The 19,256-nt window shown below is 38.9% G+C and overlaps 1 protein-coding gene across 3 annotated transcripts in view; it reads right to left on the bottom strand.

Annotated features, from left to right (window-relative positions):
- Nucleotides 1-19,256, bottom strand: part of THSD7A (thrombospondin type 1 domain containing 7A) — a 437,061-nt gene that overhangs the window by 334,860 nt on the left and 82,945 nt on the right. For all 3 annotated transcript variants that reach the window (XM_073333830.2, XM_073333834.2, XM_073333832.2), the window contains exon 2: nucleotides 16,856-17,375. In XM_073333830.2, the coding sequence (XP_073189931.1) occupies nucleotides 16,856-17,015 (160 nt within the window). In that variant the 5' untranslated portion in view covers nucleotides 17,016-17,375. The remainder of the gene's footprint in view (nucleotides 1-16,855; nucleotides 17,376-19,256) is intronic.

Raw genomic sequence — 19,256 nt, 5'->3', positions numbered from 1 at the left:
GCATATGGAGAGACCTTTCTTGGCAAATTCATCCAGCTTGAACCACATCAGCTTTAGCTGGGAAGTCCTCGCTTTCCCTCCTCCAACAACTGACTGTCGAACAAATATTCTGAGGCGATTCCAAACAACCCAATGGGGCCTCACAGAGTCCTTAGGTTCCAAACCACTGTTTCACTTCCACCCACTTATTTTACCTCCCAGATACCTTATACCTATACCACCATATAAATGTAACACATACCTAATGTTCTCCAAAACTTGATAACTAAATTTCACAAAAATGTAGTACATTGAAATCATTAAAATATTAGTGATGATAAAAATAATACTTAGCTCTTAAATAGTACTTTTGATTTATCAACCTAAAAAAATCTCTGACTCTTGTCATTATCCTCATTCTTCAGATGAGGAAACAGAGGCACAGAGAGGTGAAGTAACTGGTGTAAAGTGACATTGCAAGCCAGCTGCAGAGCTGGGAATAGAATCTAGGTGACCTGACTCCCTGGTTCAGTGCCCTATCCAGAGGGCTATGTTGACTCTCCTCTCATATTAATTAGTAGCATTCATTATTATTTGTGACAAGGTAGTGCAATAATCCTAAAATTTTTTCTCCTCCACTGCTGCATTGCCTCTCAAGGTATTTTCTTCTAAAATATCACAAACTCCAGTAAAGTGGCATAAAAGAAGTTTTGATTAACAGTACAGAATTTTATATGCTTCACTCAGCAACTAGTAAAATGTGAATCCAGCAAAGTTCACTGACATACATACAACTATGAACTTCGCCTGCTCCCACTGAAATCAGCTGGAGTTTTGTCACGGACTTCAATAAGAGCAGGACTGGTCTTCTACATCTCTGAAAATGTCGACACTTTATAATACTTCTTTTAGCACCCTGAATGCACCTCAAAATAGAAAGGAAAAGTAACATCAATACTTGCATTTCAAAACAGTTTGAACTAGAGCCCTTTACTATGCATCCAAGAACCTGCACATCTTACCCATTTTATGAAAACAAACTTTTTTCCTTTTGATCTTACTTTACAGTTTGGTATCTTGATTCTCTAATATTCAAAATATCAGCTATAAAATTATTTGGATATCCCCTTAGAAAGTTTTTTGAACTTTCAGTCTATTAATAATGATTATTATCATCTACTTTGTCAACAGTATTCTGAGCCCTGTTTATTGATATTGGTTTAGGATGATTTGTAGGTGAGATTGCAGAGTGCCAATTTAATGAAAAATGTAGAGGTTTCAAAATTTGTTTTTGTTCAGCATCAGAACAAAACTGATTTTGGGGGGAAGGGAGGAGGGATTTGGAAGAAGAAAAAAATAAGAAGAGAGTAACTCAAGCATCCCGAAACAGCCAGAAACCCACGGTATTCACCTGAGATGTAGCAGACACAGGCTAAAGTCCCTGCTTCTCCTGATTCAGAAGAGGGACTTGATCCTGGTTTTCTGACATCCCAAATGAGTGCCCTGGGCAATTGGCTGTTCTCAGTTCTGTCTGTCTCCTACCCCCATCCCTACAAAATCCATCCTGAACCTGGGAAACCCGCTCGATGAAAGTTTAGTCAAAACAGATATTTTCCATGAAAACAACCAATTTCTACACCACAATGAATTCCAATGAAAAATGTTTTGTTGAAAAATTTCCAATCAGCTCTAGTGATTTGTTCTTTACTTCTATTGCAATTCAGAGCTAAATAAAACTATAAACCCATTTTGTAACAGCTTTAGGAAAAACATATTAATGTTAAGTTAATAAAGCCACTTACTTTGCAGAACACAGGAAACAGAAACTAATAATGTATCTCATTAAAGAAAGAAGAAAATTCTTATTGGACTAATAGTCCTCACCAATCTTTTTTAATGTGTAAACCTGTCTCTTGCTATATATCTATGTAACGTGTATATATATAAACTGTTGCCATTTAATGTCCTCCAAATTGCTTTACACAACGTAACCAAACTGAAAAAAAGCAGTTATATTATTGGTATTCTTTATCATCTCTCACAACATATCTCCCTCTCACATAAAAAACGTACAATATTTGTACAGATTTGACGGTTTATGGTGGATTTAGCAGCTTTCCCCATTATGGAGCACATGGGGCAAGCAAGGAAATCCCCACCTCTGTGGCTGAACAAGGACTGCACAGAACAGCTGTGCACTGTTGGGAGCACAGTGACTGCTCAATTCTGTTTCCTCTGCCCCAGGGGAACAGGATACAAAAGTGCCTTGGAGAGGAGGCAGGGCCACTGCAATGTTCATGAAAAGAAACAAAACAAAACAAAAATCCTCCAAGAAAACAGAGACTGTGCTCCATGTGGATCTACATGTTGAAACACCTCAGAAACCTCAACCAAATCAAAATGCATTTGTCCGCTTGGTAAGGGCTGTTTAACAGAGAGCACATTACACTAGTGCCCCAATTAATTGTTCTGGGTGCCTGCTGACTTTTGGGTGGATTTCTAGGATTAGTACTCATTTTTTAATCTCTAAATGGTTTTACTCCTTGCTTATTGAGAGGCTGCTTTTTCCCGCTTACAGCATCTCAACAGCTGAAGGCGTCAGATCGAGCTCCCTCAGGATAAAAGAATGGAAGCCATGGACAGGGTGCTCTCCATGAGGCCCCCTCAGCTTTGGAATCTGCTCTCCTCATTGGTCTGTCTGAGCCCAACCTTCCAAAGTGATACAAAGTCCTGCCCCATTTGAGGATAGGGTTGAGAAGGGTACAGAGCTTTGGGACCAGGTTTCTTAACAGTGGAGTTTGCAGATGGAAAGTATGTGCTGGCTATTGTCCATTATTTGATGTGATTTTATTACCAGAGTTTACGTGGTAATATGCATTTAAAATATTTTTAGGCACCCAAAGAATTTAGATGGACGCTTTTAATGTTGGCTCACAAATTAAACCAAGTAAACACAGAAGTTTTAATGCATCCAAAACAATTCTCATTCTTGTCACTTTCTTGGGCCACTGGTCTAGCCTATTCCTTGTTCTGCTTTAGTGGCATCTTTTACACTCTTGCACCACTGTGCATAGCAGCAGCTGCAGATGAGAAAAGCCACTCTTGCTGATTTCTACCCTATGCTGTGCCAGCCCAGCGCTTCTCCCCATGACTCAAACCTAAACAACACACATATCAAGCCTATCTTTTTGTCAGGCTTCTACTACATATGAATCCCAATGCTTTTCTACCCCCTTATTGCTAGGCTAGGTACACTATTGTTCAGTTTCCATAGATTCAGACAGTTATGGAGTAGGAAAGACACAGAATGAATTGGAGGTAGGGCCAGAGAAAGATTTTTTTTTCTTGCCCGTGGAGGCAGAGAATGGAGGATGAGAGAGAGAGAAATAAATTGAAGAAAATTGTGGTCTACTCATGGGTATTCTGTAAACAGAAAAACAGACTAAATTTGTGGAGTAAAAAGCTAGGAATTGTCCCCCAAGCTCCAATTCATACTAATATGACTATCTGATTTCATACCAATATTAATGTGACCTTACACTGTGTGCTGCTTGCTGGCTGGCCTTTGAGAATATTTAGAAGCCATATATCACATCACTGCGATCTATCTATCTCAGGAGTCATGGTTTTCATTAATTACAAGATTCTTTTATTAAAAGACACAGACTGACATTTGTTGATTTTTCCATGTGACTGACTGTGTGGGTGGATATGATGGTAAAAGGATGATCTACCTACACTGAGGCACCTAGGAGCTTCAAAGGTAAACCCTTAAACGTATGAGATGCTAATGGACTGTGCAGCGTCAATGACAACACTGCAGCAACCTGCCCAAAGTACAAAAAATGAATGTTTTTTGATGGATTCCCTTACAACATGCCTTTTCTCAGCATAGCCACCCCATGATACTTACTAAAAACAGTCTGAACAACATCTCAGTCACTAATATAATGGTGAATTGTCATTTTATTGTGCTCTAGCAGCATAACCAAAATAGTATCCTGCAAGTGAAGTGAATTATCATCACAAAGCAGGCTACTTGATTATGTTAATTAGAGGCTCATAGCACTCCTATTTTTGTGGTGCTAAGAATTCTTTCTTCCCATATAAAACAAATTTAACAGACAGGATTGGACGTTTATAATGGAAAACAATTTGGGGAATGGCAACAGTTATCTGGAATAGTATGATCATTTATCCCTAAATAAAGTAGTTTCCAATATAAATGTTGATTGATTTAAATCATGATTGGTTATTAAAGCTTATAAGCAGCTTCTTAAAAATGACTTCTCTCCCATCCCCAATTAAATATTTTGTTGCAAATCTGCAGCAAAAGCTTCTTCCACATTAAGCACAGTACTTATTCTGGTTAAATATTCAATTTTTTTTTTCTATAAGTTATGTCATATTAACCAACTTAACTGCTTCAAAATTGGCTTTAAGATTATGATTACAATTGCTGTAAGTAGGCTTGACTTCTGCTGCAATCAAATATCCATTCTGATTACTTTTTAAAAAAAAATAGAGGATAAATATGTTAACCTATATGGAGTGATGAACAGGACAAATTGATGTAAAATGAACACAACTCTAGTCAAACCATAGCTCTTGTCACTGGTAACAAAAACCTATTTGACCATGTAAAATAAGTGGTTATTTCTGAAGTGAAAAAATGTTAAATTTTAAATTCCAATGAATATGATTCAGAAATGGCACATTATCTGTTTGTACATATCGGGCCAAATTCAGGCCTCATGCAAATGGACACAGCTACATTTAAGTCAACGAAGTGTGGACAGGTCTGAACTGGTTTCATGCTAGCTCAAATCCTCTTCTTTAGACACACACAACAGGGTTGTCACTATCACACTATTCTCTCACACACCCCCTCCCCCCGTTATAACTGAAACCGTCATAGTCAAAGCGGAAGACTGCAAAGCTACTTTTAGGTGGGCCAGGTTCAAGCTAAACAGCATCAAAATAGAGCTGACAGAATTAATAGAGCGCTAAGAATAAACTATGAGGACAGCTACTACACTAAGTCTAAAATTTTCAGAGGTTGTTCTTTTGTCTCACCTTATGGCATAGTATATGTTTTTGTTCCATGCTCAGTCCACAATATGGAGAGCAAAGTTCCGCACAAACATAAGGGCATTCAAGCCTATCATACCTACAATGCTGTTTATTTAAACAGCACTTAATCCCTTATGAACGCAAGACAAAGCAATGTGAAAGAGTTAGCCATAAAGAAACCAAAAGGGTTATATACTACTTGTAGAATACCAGACACATTTCAGATTGATTGGACATTTCTTATACCTATTACTTTATTCTTCACTAATCAAGACTATCCTCTTGTTATATATAAATGAGAACTAGAGTTCTGATCCTGCCACAGGATTTGCAACTGCGGTCCCACATACCCACACAGAGTCACAATGACTTCAGTGGAATTCTGTTGCTTAGTATTAGTATTCAGATCCCACTGAAACTCTGGGCCTAGATTTACTCACACATTATACTATACTTCACAGCATTATGGCAGAACACATCCTTCTCAATTTTTGTGCTTCTTCGTATTTTGTGTCACAGTTCAGGATGTGAAATTCCAGTTGCTTAGTATTATATTTTTTTTAAATTCAGAATAGCAAAATTGTTACAAAATATGAATTTAAGATGACTGCATTCTCCTTGTAGCTGTATTTTATTACATTTAATGATCTGTTTCTGACAAAATAATCTCCTAATATAAGATTGACATTCACTTTTAGATCTATTTTACTGTTATGTTTTGTGTTAAAATAATTGTTACCACTGAAACTCTTGAAGAAATACAGGCACTATATCAAGGTAAAACATGGAGCTTTCTTACACTCTAAAGGCAAATTGCTTAATGTTTTTATATAAAACCTCAATGAACTGTGTCATGAAAAAACATTTTACAGAGATTCATAGATATTAAGATAGATATTTACCATTATGATAATCTAGTCTGACCTCCTGCACAATGCAGGCCACAGAATCTCACCCACCCACTCCTGCAATAAACCTCTCACCTATGTCTGAGCTATTGAAGTCCTCAAATCATGGTTTAAAGACTTCAAGGTGCAGAGAATCCTCCAGCAAGTGACCCTGCCCCATGCTACAGAGGAAGGCAAATTGATCAGCTCATTAGTTTAGTACAGAATAAAATAAAGCCATTTTTATTTCTTATTTCAGTTTGTCTAATATATTCTGAAAATGTTCTCAAATTAGATCTAACAGGTCAAAGTCTTCCCTAGTGTAACTAAAAAAGTCACTTACATTGAGATATTGTTTTCAAATAAAATGGAGATACAGTAATTGTGTCTTTTTGTTTGGTGTTTCAGTTGTAGGGTCAAGAGAATACCTCAATGAAATTGAAAAGCATCAAACTACTGTTTTTGCGCAACTGAAACTATTCACAAATTTTGGAGAAATTCAAATTGTTTTAGCTGAATACAAATTAGGACTTTTTTTTTTTTTAAGAAGTCAAAACGGTTTGCTTTCACATGTCATTTTGAAATAGCTGAAATCCCCCATTATTACTGGGTTGTCTGTGTTTGTAGCCTCTCTAATCTCCCTGAGAATTTCGCAAGTCACCATTCTGATCAGGTGGTCCACAGTATATTCCTACTGCTATACTCCTATTATTCAAGCATGGAATTTCTTTACTATATTATAGAATCTCTATGAAAAAATCTTAAGTGAATCAAATTGTATTTGACTATGCTTTCTTTTACATTATACATATTCCAGTCACATTGTGGTAAAGGGCCCTTTTCTTTCCTACCATTGATGTTGACAGATCTTGATGTTGACTGGGGTCGGTTTTGTTCAATATCTTTATTAATGATCTGGATAATGGGATGGGTTGCACCTCAGCAAGTTCACAGATGACACTAAGTTGGGGGAGAGGTAGATATACTGGAGGGTAGGGATAGGGTCCAGAGCGACCTAGACAAATTGGAGGATTGGGCCAAAAGAAATCTGATGAGGTTCAACAAGTGGAGAGTCCTGCACTTAGGATGGAAGAATCCCATGCACTGCTACAGGCTCAGGACTGACTGGCTAAGCAGCAGTTCTGCAGAAAAGGACCTGGGGATTACAGTGGATGAGAAGCTGGACATGAGTCAGCAGTGTGCCCTTGTTGCCAAGAAGGCTAACGGCATATTGGGCAGCATTGGTGGGAGCATTGCCAGCAGATCGAGGGAAGTGATTATTCCCCTCTATTCGGCACTGGTGAGGCCATATCTGTAATATTGTGTCCAGTTTTGGGGCCCCCACTACAGAAAGGACGTGGACAAATTGGAGAGAGTCCAGAGGAGGGCAACAAAAATAATCAGGGGGCTGGGGCACATGACTTACAAGGAGAGGCTGAGGGAATTGGGCTTGTTTAGTCTGCAGAAGAGAAGAGTGAGGAGGATTTGATAGCAGTCTTCAACTACCTGAAAGAGGGTTCCAAAGAGGATGGAGCTAGGCTGGTCTCAGGGGTGATCACAGAACAAGGAGCAATGGTCTCAAGTTGCCATTGGGGAGGTCTAGGTTGGATATTAGGAAAAACTATTTCACTAGGAGAGTGGTGAAACATTGGAATAGGTTACCTAGGGAGGTGGTAGAATCTCCATTCTTAGAGGTTTTTAAGGCCCCGCTTGATAAAGCCCTGGCTGGGGTGATTTAGTTGGGGTTGGTTCTGCTTTGAGCAGGGGGTTGGACTAGATGACCTCCTGAGGTCTCTTCCAACCTAATCTTCTATGATCTTGATGTAGCCAGGCAGCCAACAAAGAAGGCTCCTGCAACTGCCCAGATCAGACTGCCCCATTCGGACAGCACAGATTTAGCTGCTGCTCTATTCCAGCAGGCACAGTCCTAAGGCTCCTGACAATTGTTCATTATGTCCTCAATAAGTAATTGTAAGAGGGAGTGCTTTACAAACAAACTCACAAGGAGAAAGAGCATAGTTAAGAATGTCAGTAGCCGAAGTGAACTGAAAATGAGAGCTATGGAAGCACTGGGTAATACAGCCTTGGTAAATGCTGTTCTTGAGAACAGAAAATCCTAGTCCTCAGCTCTTTTACAACTTGCTCTTGGTGTGTAAAACACTGCCCTCAAATGAGAAAAAAAATAATTGTAAATCACAAAGAAAAAGTCAAAAGTTTACCTGTTGATATCTGCTTTGGTATTTTGCAAAGTGCTTCCTTTAGAATACTTTTACTCTATTATTTCCTCTTATAACAACAACTAACTCATACCACAGCTGTAATCTGTACAGAAGTCTCACTGTATATATACACATCACAGCTCAGGTGCCTGTAGACAAATATAGTACCAACAGATTTCATTTTGCCCCTTTTTACATTAAAAAAGAAAGATAATGAAGAAGAAAGGCTACAACAGGGCGGATGCTGTCAAGGTCAACACTCTATTGTCAGTATTGTTACACTTCAAGAGAATGTTATGTCAGATTTCATACTTGAAAAAGACATCCTGGAATTAGACAACCAAGGGTCAGCAGAACTAAAATGGTTATATGAGTTTTTTTAAAATGAATTCACAAATCCTTAACAGTAAACTATAACCTCTTTTTCCCAAATGAGGACATACTTCATTTAGTTAGAATTGGGTGAGAACAATACACTGCTAATGTGTGTTAAACGAGAGATTAATTTAAAAATCTTTTTTCCCCAAAAAGGGGAAGGGAGTGTTATAAATAAAGATACTAGATACTTTAACAATAAGTTCCTGACAAATACGTACCCACCTCCTACATCGCACAACTGTTGATTGGCAAAACAGACATACAAGCAGAGCTGTCCCCTTCCATAGGATGGACCAGGGCAACCGCCCCATGCCCCACACTTTGGGAAGTGGGGTCCAGGGCAGCCTAAGGCATTAGCGGGGGGCCTGGTACCAGCAGCAATGAGCGACCCAGCGCCAGCCTGCCACTCTGCAGAGGTTGTCCCAGGCTCCACACCCCTTAGGGATGGCCCTGCATACAAGACCAACAAATATTTTTCCTCATTTTTCTCTACTGCATTTTTGAAACTATGGGGACTAAGCTATTTAAAATAATCAAAAATTATTGGTAGTATATGTGGTGCAGCTAATCTATAGCCCTGAAGCTAATCCAAGCATCAGAGCATGTTAGGTATGCATAACAGTTGTGGGCTGACACTTGCATCATTTCCTCCATCTTTTAATAACCTTTTCTGACACTTTTACTAAGTTTTCTTTCCCTTATTTTGTCATATAAAAATAACACTTCTTTACAGCTATTAGATGGCCAATTTGCAACGTTAATTGAGCCTAAGATGGTTGCTGTTGATGTTACAGTTTAAGGTGGGCACTCATATAGACAACATATCCTGCAAATTTTATTGGGGCATATATCTGAAAGATAAAGAAGTTTGCAGAAGGCAAATCCCATTACTCGTGGTTTCAATCGAAGAAGACAGGACAAGCTTGAGCATAATTTCCACAAATGGCAACCTGGCCATCTCTAGTTTACTTATTTTTAAGACTGCGAGTCATCATGGAGGTTCCAGATAGTCACAGAATCCATGACTTCCGGGACCTCTGAGACTTCTGCAGCAGCTGGTGCAGCTGACCCGGGGGCCACCTGAGCATCTTGGGAAGCCCCTGGGCCAGCCGCACCAACCGCTGCTGGGGCAGACTCAGGCCACCACGACCGTCCCCCCAAACAGCAGCAGCAGGAGTTTGGGTGTGTGGGCAGCTCAGGGTGGTTCCCCGGAAGTGGCGACATGCCCCTCATCTCCCATGTGAAGGCACAGCCAGGTGACTCTGCATGCTTCCTCCATCCACAGATGCTGCCCCCGCAGCTCCCATTGGCTGTGGTTCCCAGCCAATGGGAGCTGAAGAGCCAGTGCTCGGGAGATGAGGTTCATGTCACTGCTTCCACGGAGCCACATGGAGCCGGGTAGGGAGCCTGCCAGCCCTGCCAATCCCCTCCCAACCCCCACAGCAGCAGGGGTCCTGGGCACGCGCTGCTGCCCAACCCTGCCCCAGAGCACCCAAGTTTTAGTTAGGGGTATATAGTACAAGTCATGGACAGGTCACAGGCCATGAATTTTTGTTTACTGCCTGTGACCCGTCCGTGACTTTTACTAAAAATACCCGTAACTAAAATGTAGCCCTACCTATAGTACATTTGAAACCTATTAATTTAGAGAGCAGTATTTTTAGCTTCAGAATGCTGACAGAAAAATCCTGCATTAATTTCTTAGCTGCTGTATGCCTGTTAGAAAGTCTGTATGGCAAGTCATTGATCTTTTAAATGAAGTGTTAGAAGTAAATCCAACTGAAATTACTGCATAGAAGGCCAGAACCTCAAGTGATGTAAATTGGCATAACTTGATTATATTCAGTGGAGCTATGCTGGTTTGCAACAACAGAGATTCTGATCCATAGTCTTTTAACAGAAATAAAAAATAAACAAATAAAAAACCCACAGACAGTGCCTTGGCTATAGTTATGACTTATTTTCTTCCAGAAATCCCAGTCCAATTCAGTGACTCTCCTACATCAAGGGCATATTCACTGCTTCAAACTATCAGAGGAAGCGATTTTATAATGTGATCAAACCTCACTGATCTTCGTGCATCTCTTCAGTAATTATACCAGCAACTCGCAGACAGGCATCTGACCTGATACTGACGGCTCATCACAGTTCATAGTGTCAGCTGACCAACGAAAACTAATGAAGCGCAAGGTAGAGAAGACTGAAGGAAAATTCTCATGTTGGCAGGAAATGCCTATACTCACTCAATTGTATAGGAGTATGGTGTGCATGAATGTATTGTTATAAGATGACAGTTTCAGACAAAAGGGACTGAATTGGTGATTACTATGTAGCAATCTTTACTTGGGAATCAGCAGTTTTCACATTTGGTTTACGACACAGAATACAGAGACAATGGAGTCTTAGACTAAAATGTGTTATTCTGACCATATAAACTTAAACAGAGAAACATTAATTTAGAAGCATTCCAAACTGCCTAAAGACTATCAGATAAATGCTGTCCTCTGTGAAACCCATATTAGGCTTTGCCGAGGGCAGAATTTAGCCCAGTACTGAAGGATTACTTTCAACCCTGCAAAATATAACCTTCACTGCAGTGGAATGAAGTGGATATTTATATGTACCAGCAATACTGTAAAGAGAATCTAGTTATGTACACCAAACACCACCTAATTTATTAAACTGGAATTTGGCCAAGGCACAAGGATTAATATCCCTGATCTTTTAAAAATTGCCCTAGGATTTTGAAACACAAAACATCAGGGTCTCAATTTTGCGACTTCTCCAGAACCTCCAGTTTGTTAGTATTTTGTTAGGGCATCAGTTCAGAAGAGACACATAGTAATGGGTGCAACACCACATCCTGAAGCACTCTATGTTTTCCCAACAGCAAACTTCCCATTCTGTCACTGACGAGGTCAGTTATGACTCCAATTAACTTCTATGATCTGAAAGAGTTCTATGACCTGATGTACTATAGCTTGACTGGACGCTATATTGACATGGCAACTACCTCCAGGATGAAAACTACAACAGTACCTGAAGCACTTTAGAGGAGAGCACACAGAACATATTGTTCAGCACTGTAATGCTGGCTTCTGAACACAGTAAAGGAGAATATACTTCAAATGCAAAAAAACCCCAAACAAACAAAGGCAAAAAAAAAAAAACAACCTCACACCCCACCCCACCCAGCCTGTCCAAGGACGAGAGCAATTACTAGAGTTTAACACTCCACAAGCATTTTTGGAAGCAGCTTTTATTGACTAATGGCTTTAATACAATGGCTAGTTACGTATCTGTGAAAAAGAATGGGGTTAACATTGTTGCAGCTGGAATAGGAGTATAAAATGCATGCTAACACTTAAGAGGACTTCTCAAGAATATTTCACAGACAAGGCTGGTATAACGGCGATGAATTTTGACCTCTGAACAAAACCATTGGATTTGCCATAACGGATGAGTCCACTGGTGCCTATAAAGTCCAATATGTGGCAGCAGCTATTAGCAGATGTTTCAGAGGAAAATGAATATCTTCTATTATGCATCTAACCAATTCTTCAATGGATGCAAAAAAATTGTCCTCATCCTCTAGACAACCAATTTACACTCTGAAGCATAGAATTTGATTATCCTTAGTCTGCATAGCTACAAATATTAAAACAATTGGTCATGGAAATATTCATAGAAAATAGAGAAAGTTAATCATTTTTCACTATACCCTTCTTAATTTTGAGTACCTCAGTGAGGACCTCTTCTACTTTCCTTTATAATCCTAGTTTTTACACTCCTTTATCTCATATAATGTTCCACCAGGGCACTAAATATCTGTGTTACCTTTTCTCTGGACCTTTCAATTTCAGCTATATCTTTCAGTGAACAGTCATCTTCACAGCTACTTCAAAGGGCTAAGTTCTCTATGGATCCTATTCTCCAATCATTCAAAGCTCATCACTATGCCTGAGTCAGGCTGACTATGTTTTTCCAATATACGTTACTACCTGTGATTTTCATCTTTCACTATGTTATCCAACGTGTTTATGTCTATCTGGATTTCCCAATAATCTTGCATAACTGTTACCAAATGAAACAACTTAATATCTTAGGTAGCTGAACATCCCTAAATTTTGTGCCAATTTGGATTTCATTCCACATTCATCATCTGGTCCCCATCTCAGAATAGGACAAACCAAAAACTCCAGATCTGAATATCCCACAACTTTGGACAAGGTTAGAGCTGAATCTGAACATGAAAATTCGAGTCCATCTTTACTCATCAGCAGACTTTGCTATCCCCTTTTTTCTCCAAATCTTTAATAACTGCATTAAATACACAGGCTCTATTACAGAACCCTTTTAAAAATAGTATTTATATATAAAATAGCAAACCCAAAAACAAACATCCACCAACCCATCTACTCTGTATCCGGTGACAGCCTGAAACAGAAAATGAAAATTTTCATCGTGCCCTGAAGGTAAAATTCAGACAATGTTTCACAAGCAGAAAGTTGAAATTGACAACTGAGAGCACTGACAGCAACCCACAGACAATTAAATCAAAGAACTCTTAACTTGAGCACCCAACAGGCCTCATTTGTTGTGATGGTGCACAGAGGAAGAGCCATTCTCTCAAATAACCAGGTCCCACTTGGGGTGTATAGGCCATGAATACCTTGAACTACAATTGAAAAAGAATAGAAAGCCAGTGCAGCTACTGAAAAACTATTATGCTGTCTCAGCTAATACTAGCTAACAGGCAGACTGCCACTTTCTGCAAGAACTGTACCTTTTGAGTGGTCTTCAAGTGCATCCCTATGTAGGGCATATTCCAATAAATCAATCTAGAAGCCACAAAAGGTTGGATCAGAGAGAGACAAAGTCTCAACTGTCCAAATAAATAAGTGATAAGCATCTTTAGCGCTGATGCCAAATGAATCTTCAGGAGTGCAAAGCTCCCCAAAATAGCAAACTTGTTGGATGCAGAGTGGACAAACCGCTCCCAATAATGGATGTCAAAATCCCCACCAACAATACACTCCAGATCATAGAATCATAGAAGATTAGGGTTGGAAGAGACCCCAGGAGGTCTGGCTTCCTATCCACTAGTTTCATCATTGTCTTATCCAATTAAGATCCAGGCAGCTTGCTTTCATCCACATTCCAATCTGAGTCAGGCACTGGGAAAGCTAAGACACAGACCATCTGGGTTTGATGAAAGCAAGTTCTCTGAAATCACCACTGTCCATATTAGTTTTATTATCTCTTCAAATGGTAATACATAAAATTTTAATAAGAGGGATATCAAAACAAAACTTTATCGCACCTCATACTAGAGATCCCTTAGGACAGAAGGGCAGCTACTGTTTTCCACCATCTGAGACCTCTCCAAGAAGAAATAATAGAACCACTCCAGAGGAATATCATCTACCTCACTGTGTTCAGAAAGCATCATGGCCATTGGTATCAAAACCTGCTCTTGTATTACTAGGAAAAGATGGGCAGTCTGTCCTTGCCAAGCTCAAGTCAAAAAACCCAACTGAAAAGCATGCAGGATGTGAGGATTCTAGTATGTTCCATATGTGCATTGCTATCATATTGCTTTTCAATAATCTCCTCCACAAAGGGAAAAAGATTGGAAATGGGGCAATAACTGGCAAGTCTGCCAGCACCAGGAAATATTTTGTTGATATCCAGATGCTGGCAGACTTTGATACCAATGGCCATGATGCTTTCTGAACACAGTGAGGTAGATAGTAGTGGATAATGGCACAACTCCCCCAACAGGGAGTATGGACAATCTCAAACAACAGTGAACCCAATTCCTCCTCACCTGACTATACTAGTCATGTGGAGCAAAGGTCCTCTTTCATGTCACAAGAAAGTTTCCCTGAGAGACTTCAGTGCTTTATAGAATAAAGCTGGTCTAAAATTCAGCCAGAGAAATCTGCCTATTCACATCTCCAGAGATATAGTTACACTTATGAAAGCAGCTAGACAGGTTCAAATCAGACTGAAAGGAAACAGACAGTTCATCACAACTTGTAAGATTTGACACTGTTTCTGCATGGAGACCCCTAAGATTCACCAGGCTATCAACCACCTGTTCCCCTGGGTAAGAATTAAAATATGCAGTGCCTTTCATCTACAGATCTCAAACACTTTACAGAGTACCACTATCCCCATTTTTTTCCCACATAAGTTGAAACGAATACAAAAAGAGTCAAGAGAGCAATATCAGACAGGAAACCACCTGGGAATAAAATCCAAGACTCCTGACTCTCAGTGCTACAGCCTTAGCCACTGAATCCTGCTGCATGTTGCTTGGGATTAGCAAGGTCGCGATTTTCCCATTTTATTTTAGTGTTAGATTATCAGTGTTACATTATTAAAAATAAAGCTACCACCTTTTATCCTGTTCATGAATGTGTGCAAAGTAAAGTTATTTGAAGGCAAGACTATAGTGGGGCAAAATATAAGTGCAAGACTTAAAGTTTTCGTGAGATACTATGATCGCAATTTGTCACACACTTGCTTGGAACAAAAGTTCTCATGGTTTTAATGCTGCTTTTGAATGTGCTTTTAAAGAATTGTGTCAGAAAATATTATTTCCTCTCTGCTGCCTGAGCGAAACAATAGTAAAGCACATGTACTGTATGCAAAAATAAATGGGGTTATTCCTTATCTAATTGCAATTAATTATCCCTTGTGATTAAAAAATCATATCAACAATTTGTTAAATACAGTTGTTGCTATCTTCAGTCTATCTGCTTTTTTAAAACTGCTTTAAATACCCGCTATTAAATTAAAGGACTGGCATACTAAGGGGAGGGATAATAAAATGCTAGACAATATATTCTGCAGATTGCTTTCAATTAGTTTAATCAAATGTGATCAGCTTTGTAAAAAACCTCTGAAATTACCAGTGTGGTTTTGCAAAACAACAACAACAAAACAAAACAAAGCATTTATTTTATGCTTTTGGATAGGTGTTCTGTGCACTTAAAAAAAACCTAGCAGAACAAAACCTCTGACTTTAATTAGATAGACAATCTTCTGAATTTGTCAATGGGTCAATTAAAAAAAATGCATCATGAGTTTGATGGCATAACAACAGTAATAACCTATCTTTCAGTATCAAAGGATTTTCCCCCCTTCAAACTTCTCTCTTTTAGTATTATTGGAGAGCTCATCTTCCAGTTTAAATTAATTTCCCTTTAATATCTTCCTTGAGCTGCTGGATAGATGCAGCCTCTTAAAAAAATTCAGGCTATCAGTGTGACTGTAAATTGATCCATCTCTGTGGCAGAAGGCCAGGGGCGCTCTTCATCCAGGAAAAACACTGAGTCTCATCGAACTTGTTTTTCAGGCAAATGATTAATATTCATTTTCTCTAGCCACAGTATTTTCCTACTAATGAGAAAGCATTTCTGAAAGAATCATGGTACTTTATGGATGGTTTGTTCCTGGCACTATACAAAAAAGACCCATCTCCTGATCACTTCAAGGCTATAAATATTTTAAGTTTTATGTTTACTAAATTAGGAAGTAGGTTATATTCAAGTGCTAAAATGTGCTAATATATCACTAGTTAGTGATAACTACTCATTGTTAGTGCTGTGGATTTATACAGCACATTAACAAAAAAGATCATTTTTAATGAAAAGTTGAGAATGAGCATAGTTATGACTATGCAATCTTTAAAACAGACACGTAACTCATTAGTACCAGTAGAGGAAATAATCGGTCTGGTGTGAGTCTGAATCCACATAGCCTATTTGCCTTTGGCTCTTTGGTTATGAGATCTGGCATCACTTGGATTATTTCACATAATCCATCATTAGCTTTCATGTGTCCTATATAAACCTAAATGTAACAAACCCAACTCCTCATCAATTACTACACTGAATACATTACATGTCAGTGTAAAGCATACATGAATACACATGCTGAACTACATCTTTCTTTCTGAAACATCAATATTTTTAGCACCCTGTTATCACTGCTGAATCTTCCTGTAACAATTTTTACCTTCCATTATGAAAGTGCAGTTCTGTACCATTCTACTCTATTGACATACAATACAGAGCTTTTAAAAAAGCCACCAGTACAAAGATCCACTTTTTAAAAAAAAAAATTGTTACATTCCTTTTAACAGAACCCTGAAAGATGACCTAATTTGTTTTCTCAGAAATCTGTCCATCCATAAATGGTACAAATTGATTTTCTACCATTAGAAACATATTGGGATAAGATAGTAACATTCACAACTGGAAATAAATGTGATAAAAACATATTAATTTGACATGCTTCCTTACTTACCAGTCTTCCACAAATATACAGATGAAGTTTCAAATTCACTTTGCGCTTTAGCTTCCCAGATTCCAAACAGAAGAACCACAAGAACTCCTGTACTACGGATTGAAACAGCAGAAGCCCCTGGACCACCGAATAAAGCTGTGCCTCCCTTTCTCACCCCCATGCCTTCAGAAGGCTGCTTCAGTGTCAAAATCTGCAGCACAAAGGGTACCCCTTGTTTGAGTAATTTTCTCCCCTTCAGAATTTCTTCATCGAGAGGGCAGAATGGAAACCTCTTCCCAGCTATTGTGCATGTCAGCTGAAAAGGGAAAACTGTTTAACATCAAGGAACAATAGAGACCTCCGATGCTGCTGCTATTACTGGTACTGCTGCAGCTACTGGTGTGGTTGTTGCTCCCCTCTCTTCCATTCAGCGGTTAGTAGCAGTTTTCCATCAGCTGAGAGAGACAGCTGTCCACAGGGGGCTCCAGCTGACGGAGCAGGTTATCTTGGTCCGGGAGGCAGCAGCAGTCATTTACACCAGCTGGAGAGAGTGAGAGAGAGATGAGGTGAAACACAAACAACCCAATGCTGTAATAGCACTGCATATAGCCACTGCAAAATGCTGCCTTCTGCACACCTCTGCCTAGAGTATCACAAGGACACATACTAATAAAAAACCATCAGGCACGCTTGCAAGACAAGTAACAGCTCTTAAAAATCCATGATTTTCTAAGCTTTAATTAAAATCTATGCTTGATTTTTTATTTAATTGCACTGATACAGATGCAGTTCAGAATATAGAACTTGAGCCATATTTTATTTTGGTAACAATATATATGATGTGTTTATCATTTTCCAAACAATCAAAATATTTATAAAGGATTATACATGCACTAAACTGAAACCTCACAAAAAGACTTCAGGAAGCAATGAAAACCTTTTTACTGCACATTATTCAAATGAACCTGTTTCAGATGATAACATAAAGAAGCCTGTTGAAAGAATGTAAAAAGAGTACACATAGGTGGTTATAACAGCCCTATCCTTGTGGTATCTGAGTTTAGTGTGCACCAGAGACACAGATAAGAAATCACAGTAGCTGATCATTAAAAATTATTGACAATTTAATAAACCACCTATATGCACAGCTAAAAACAATTAGCAATGAAGTTCTTATAAAATCTATCATCTGAAAAAAACTAAATTGCAGAATTTTATTTTAATTATAGCTGGCCATCTGTTTTTTCTTTTTGTTAATATATACATACGGGGAGAGTGGGAGAAACATCTTACACATGCACATGATATGAATGTATATTTACACAGGCACATGCGCGCACACACACGCCTTTTCCATCTAGTCAGCATGCACACACATAGATATGCACACACATAGATATGCACAAAATGTAAACTGTAAGTAATTCAAAGTACTTTGAAGACCCAGTTACCTCTGAGTTTGTAAACAGGAAATTAAATTATACTGCAGACTTTTGATCTAAAATTTACAGGCTACACCAGACTGTCAGGGATACAGGGAAGTGCGGAAAGTGACAAAGCTTTTATTTCTTTTTCAGTGGGGATCTTTTTAAACAAAATTCATCCCCTAATGAACTGAAACAACAACAAGCCTGTTGGCCTAGTTTTCAACAAACTGAAAGGCAAAAAGAGAAATGTTCTCAGAGGAAGAGGGATCGTCACACACCAAAATGGTCCAAAAAAACCACACAACCCAACACTATATGAATGCATTCTAACACCACAGCAACCACACAGTTTTAAATGATGAAGCTACTGCTGCTGAAAGAGGAAACCTTCAGAAAGTCTCTCTTGGGATGCCTGTCATTTTGCAGAACCTTCCCAGACTCAGCCTTTTCACATGCATTAGATTAAAAGCAGCCTTGATCAAATAATTCCCAAATCCTTGCCTGTTTAAATATTCTGACATCAGAGCAAATTAGCAATGTTGAAGGTTGCAAATTTGTCTTTGTTTACTTTCCACTCTGTTATGCCTGTAAAAGGGAATTAAAGGCTCAAGGAGTCCTAGCACTGTGAGGCTGTGATTAAGGGAGATAAGCAAGTGTGGATTACTGTTCCTCAGATGTTGAAAAACAGGCAACAATCAGGAGATTATAGGTTGATAAGGGAAACATAGAAAGCCATGATCCTAACAAATGTATAGCATCCTGATGCAGGACTTGCATTACAGCTAAGGTACAGTAAAAAATGCATGTATCTCACTCATTTCTCTTCCTCACTCTGTGCTGTGTGTTCATTTACAAACCACACAGAACCACTTTACGTTTGCTGTTTGGTGCGACAAAATGTAATGCTGCGTTAAACCAGGGAAGTCCTTTGAATTTATAGCTCAGGGACATTTCACAGGGAAATCTTATGATTTACATTAGGGGACAAGTATACT

This window comes from Lepidochelys kempii, chromosome 2, assembly GCF_965140285.1.
Source record: "Lepidochelys kempii isolate rLepKem1 chromosome 2, rLepKem1.hap1, whole genome shotgun sequence".
Classification (NCBI taxonomy): Eukaryota; Metazoa; Chordata; order Testudines; family Cheloniidae; genus Lepidochelys; species Lepidochelys kempii.
This window is presented reverse-complemented; position numbering and strand designations above follow the sequence as displayed.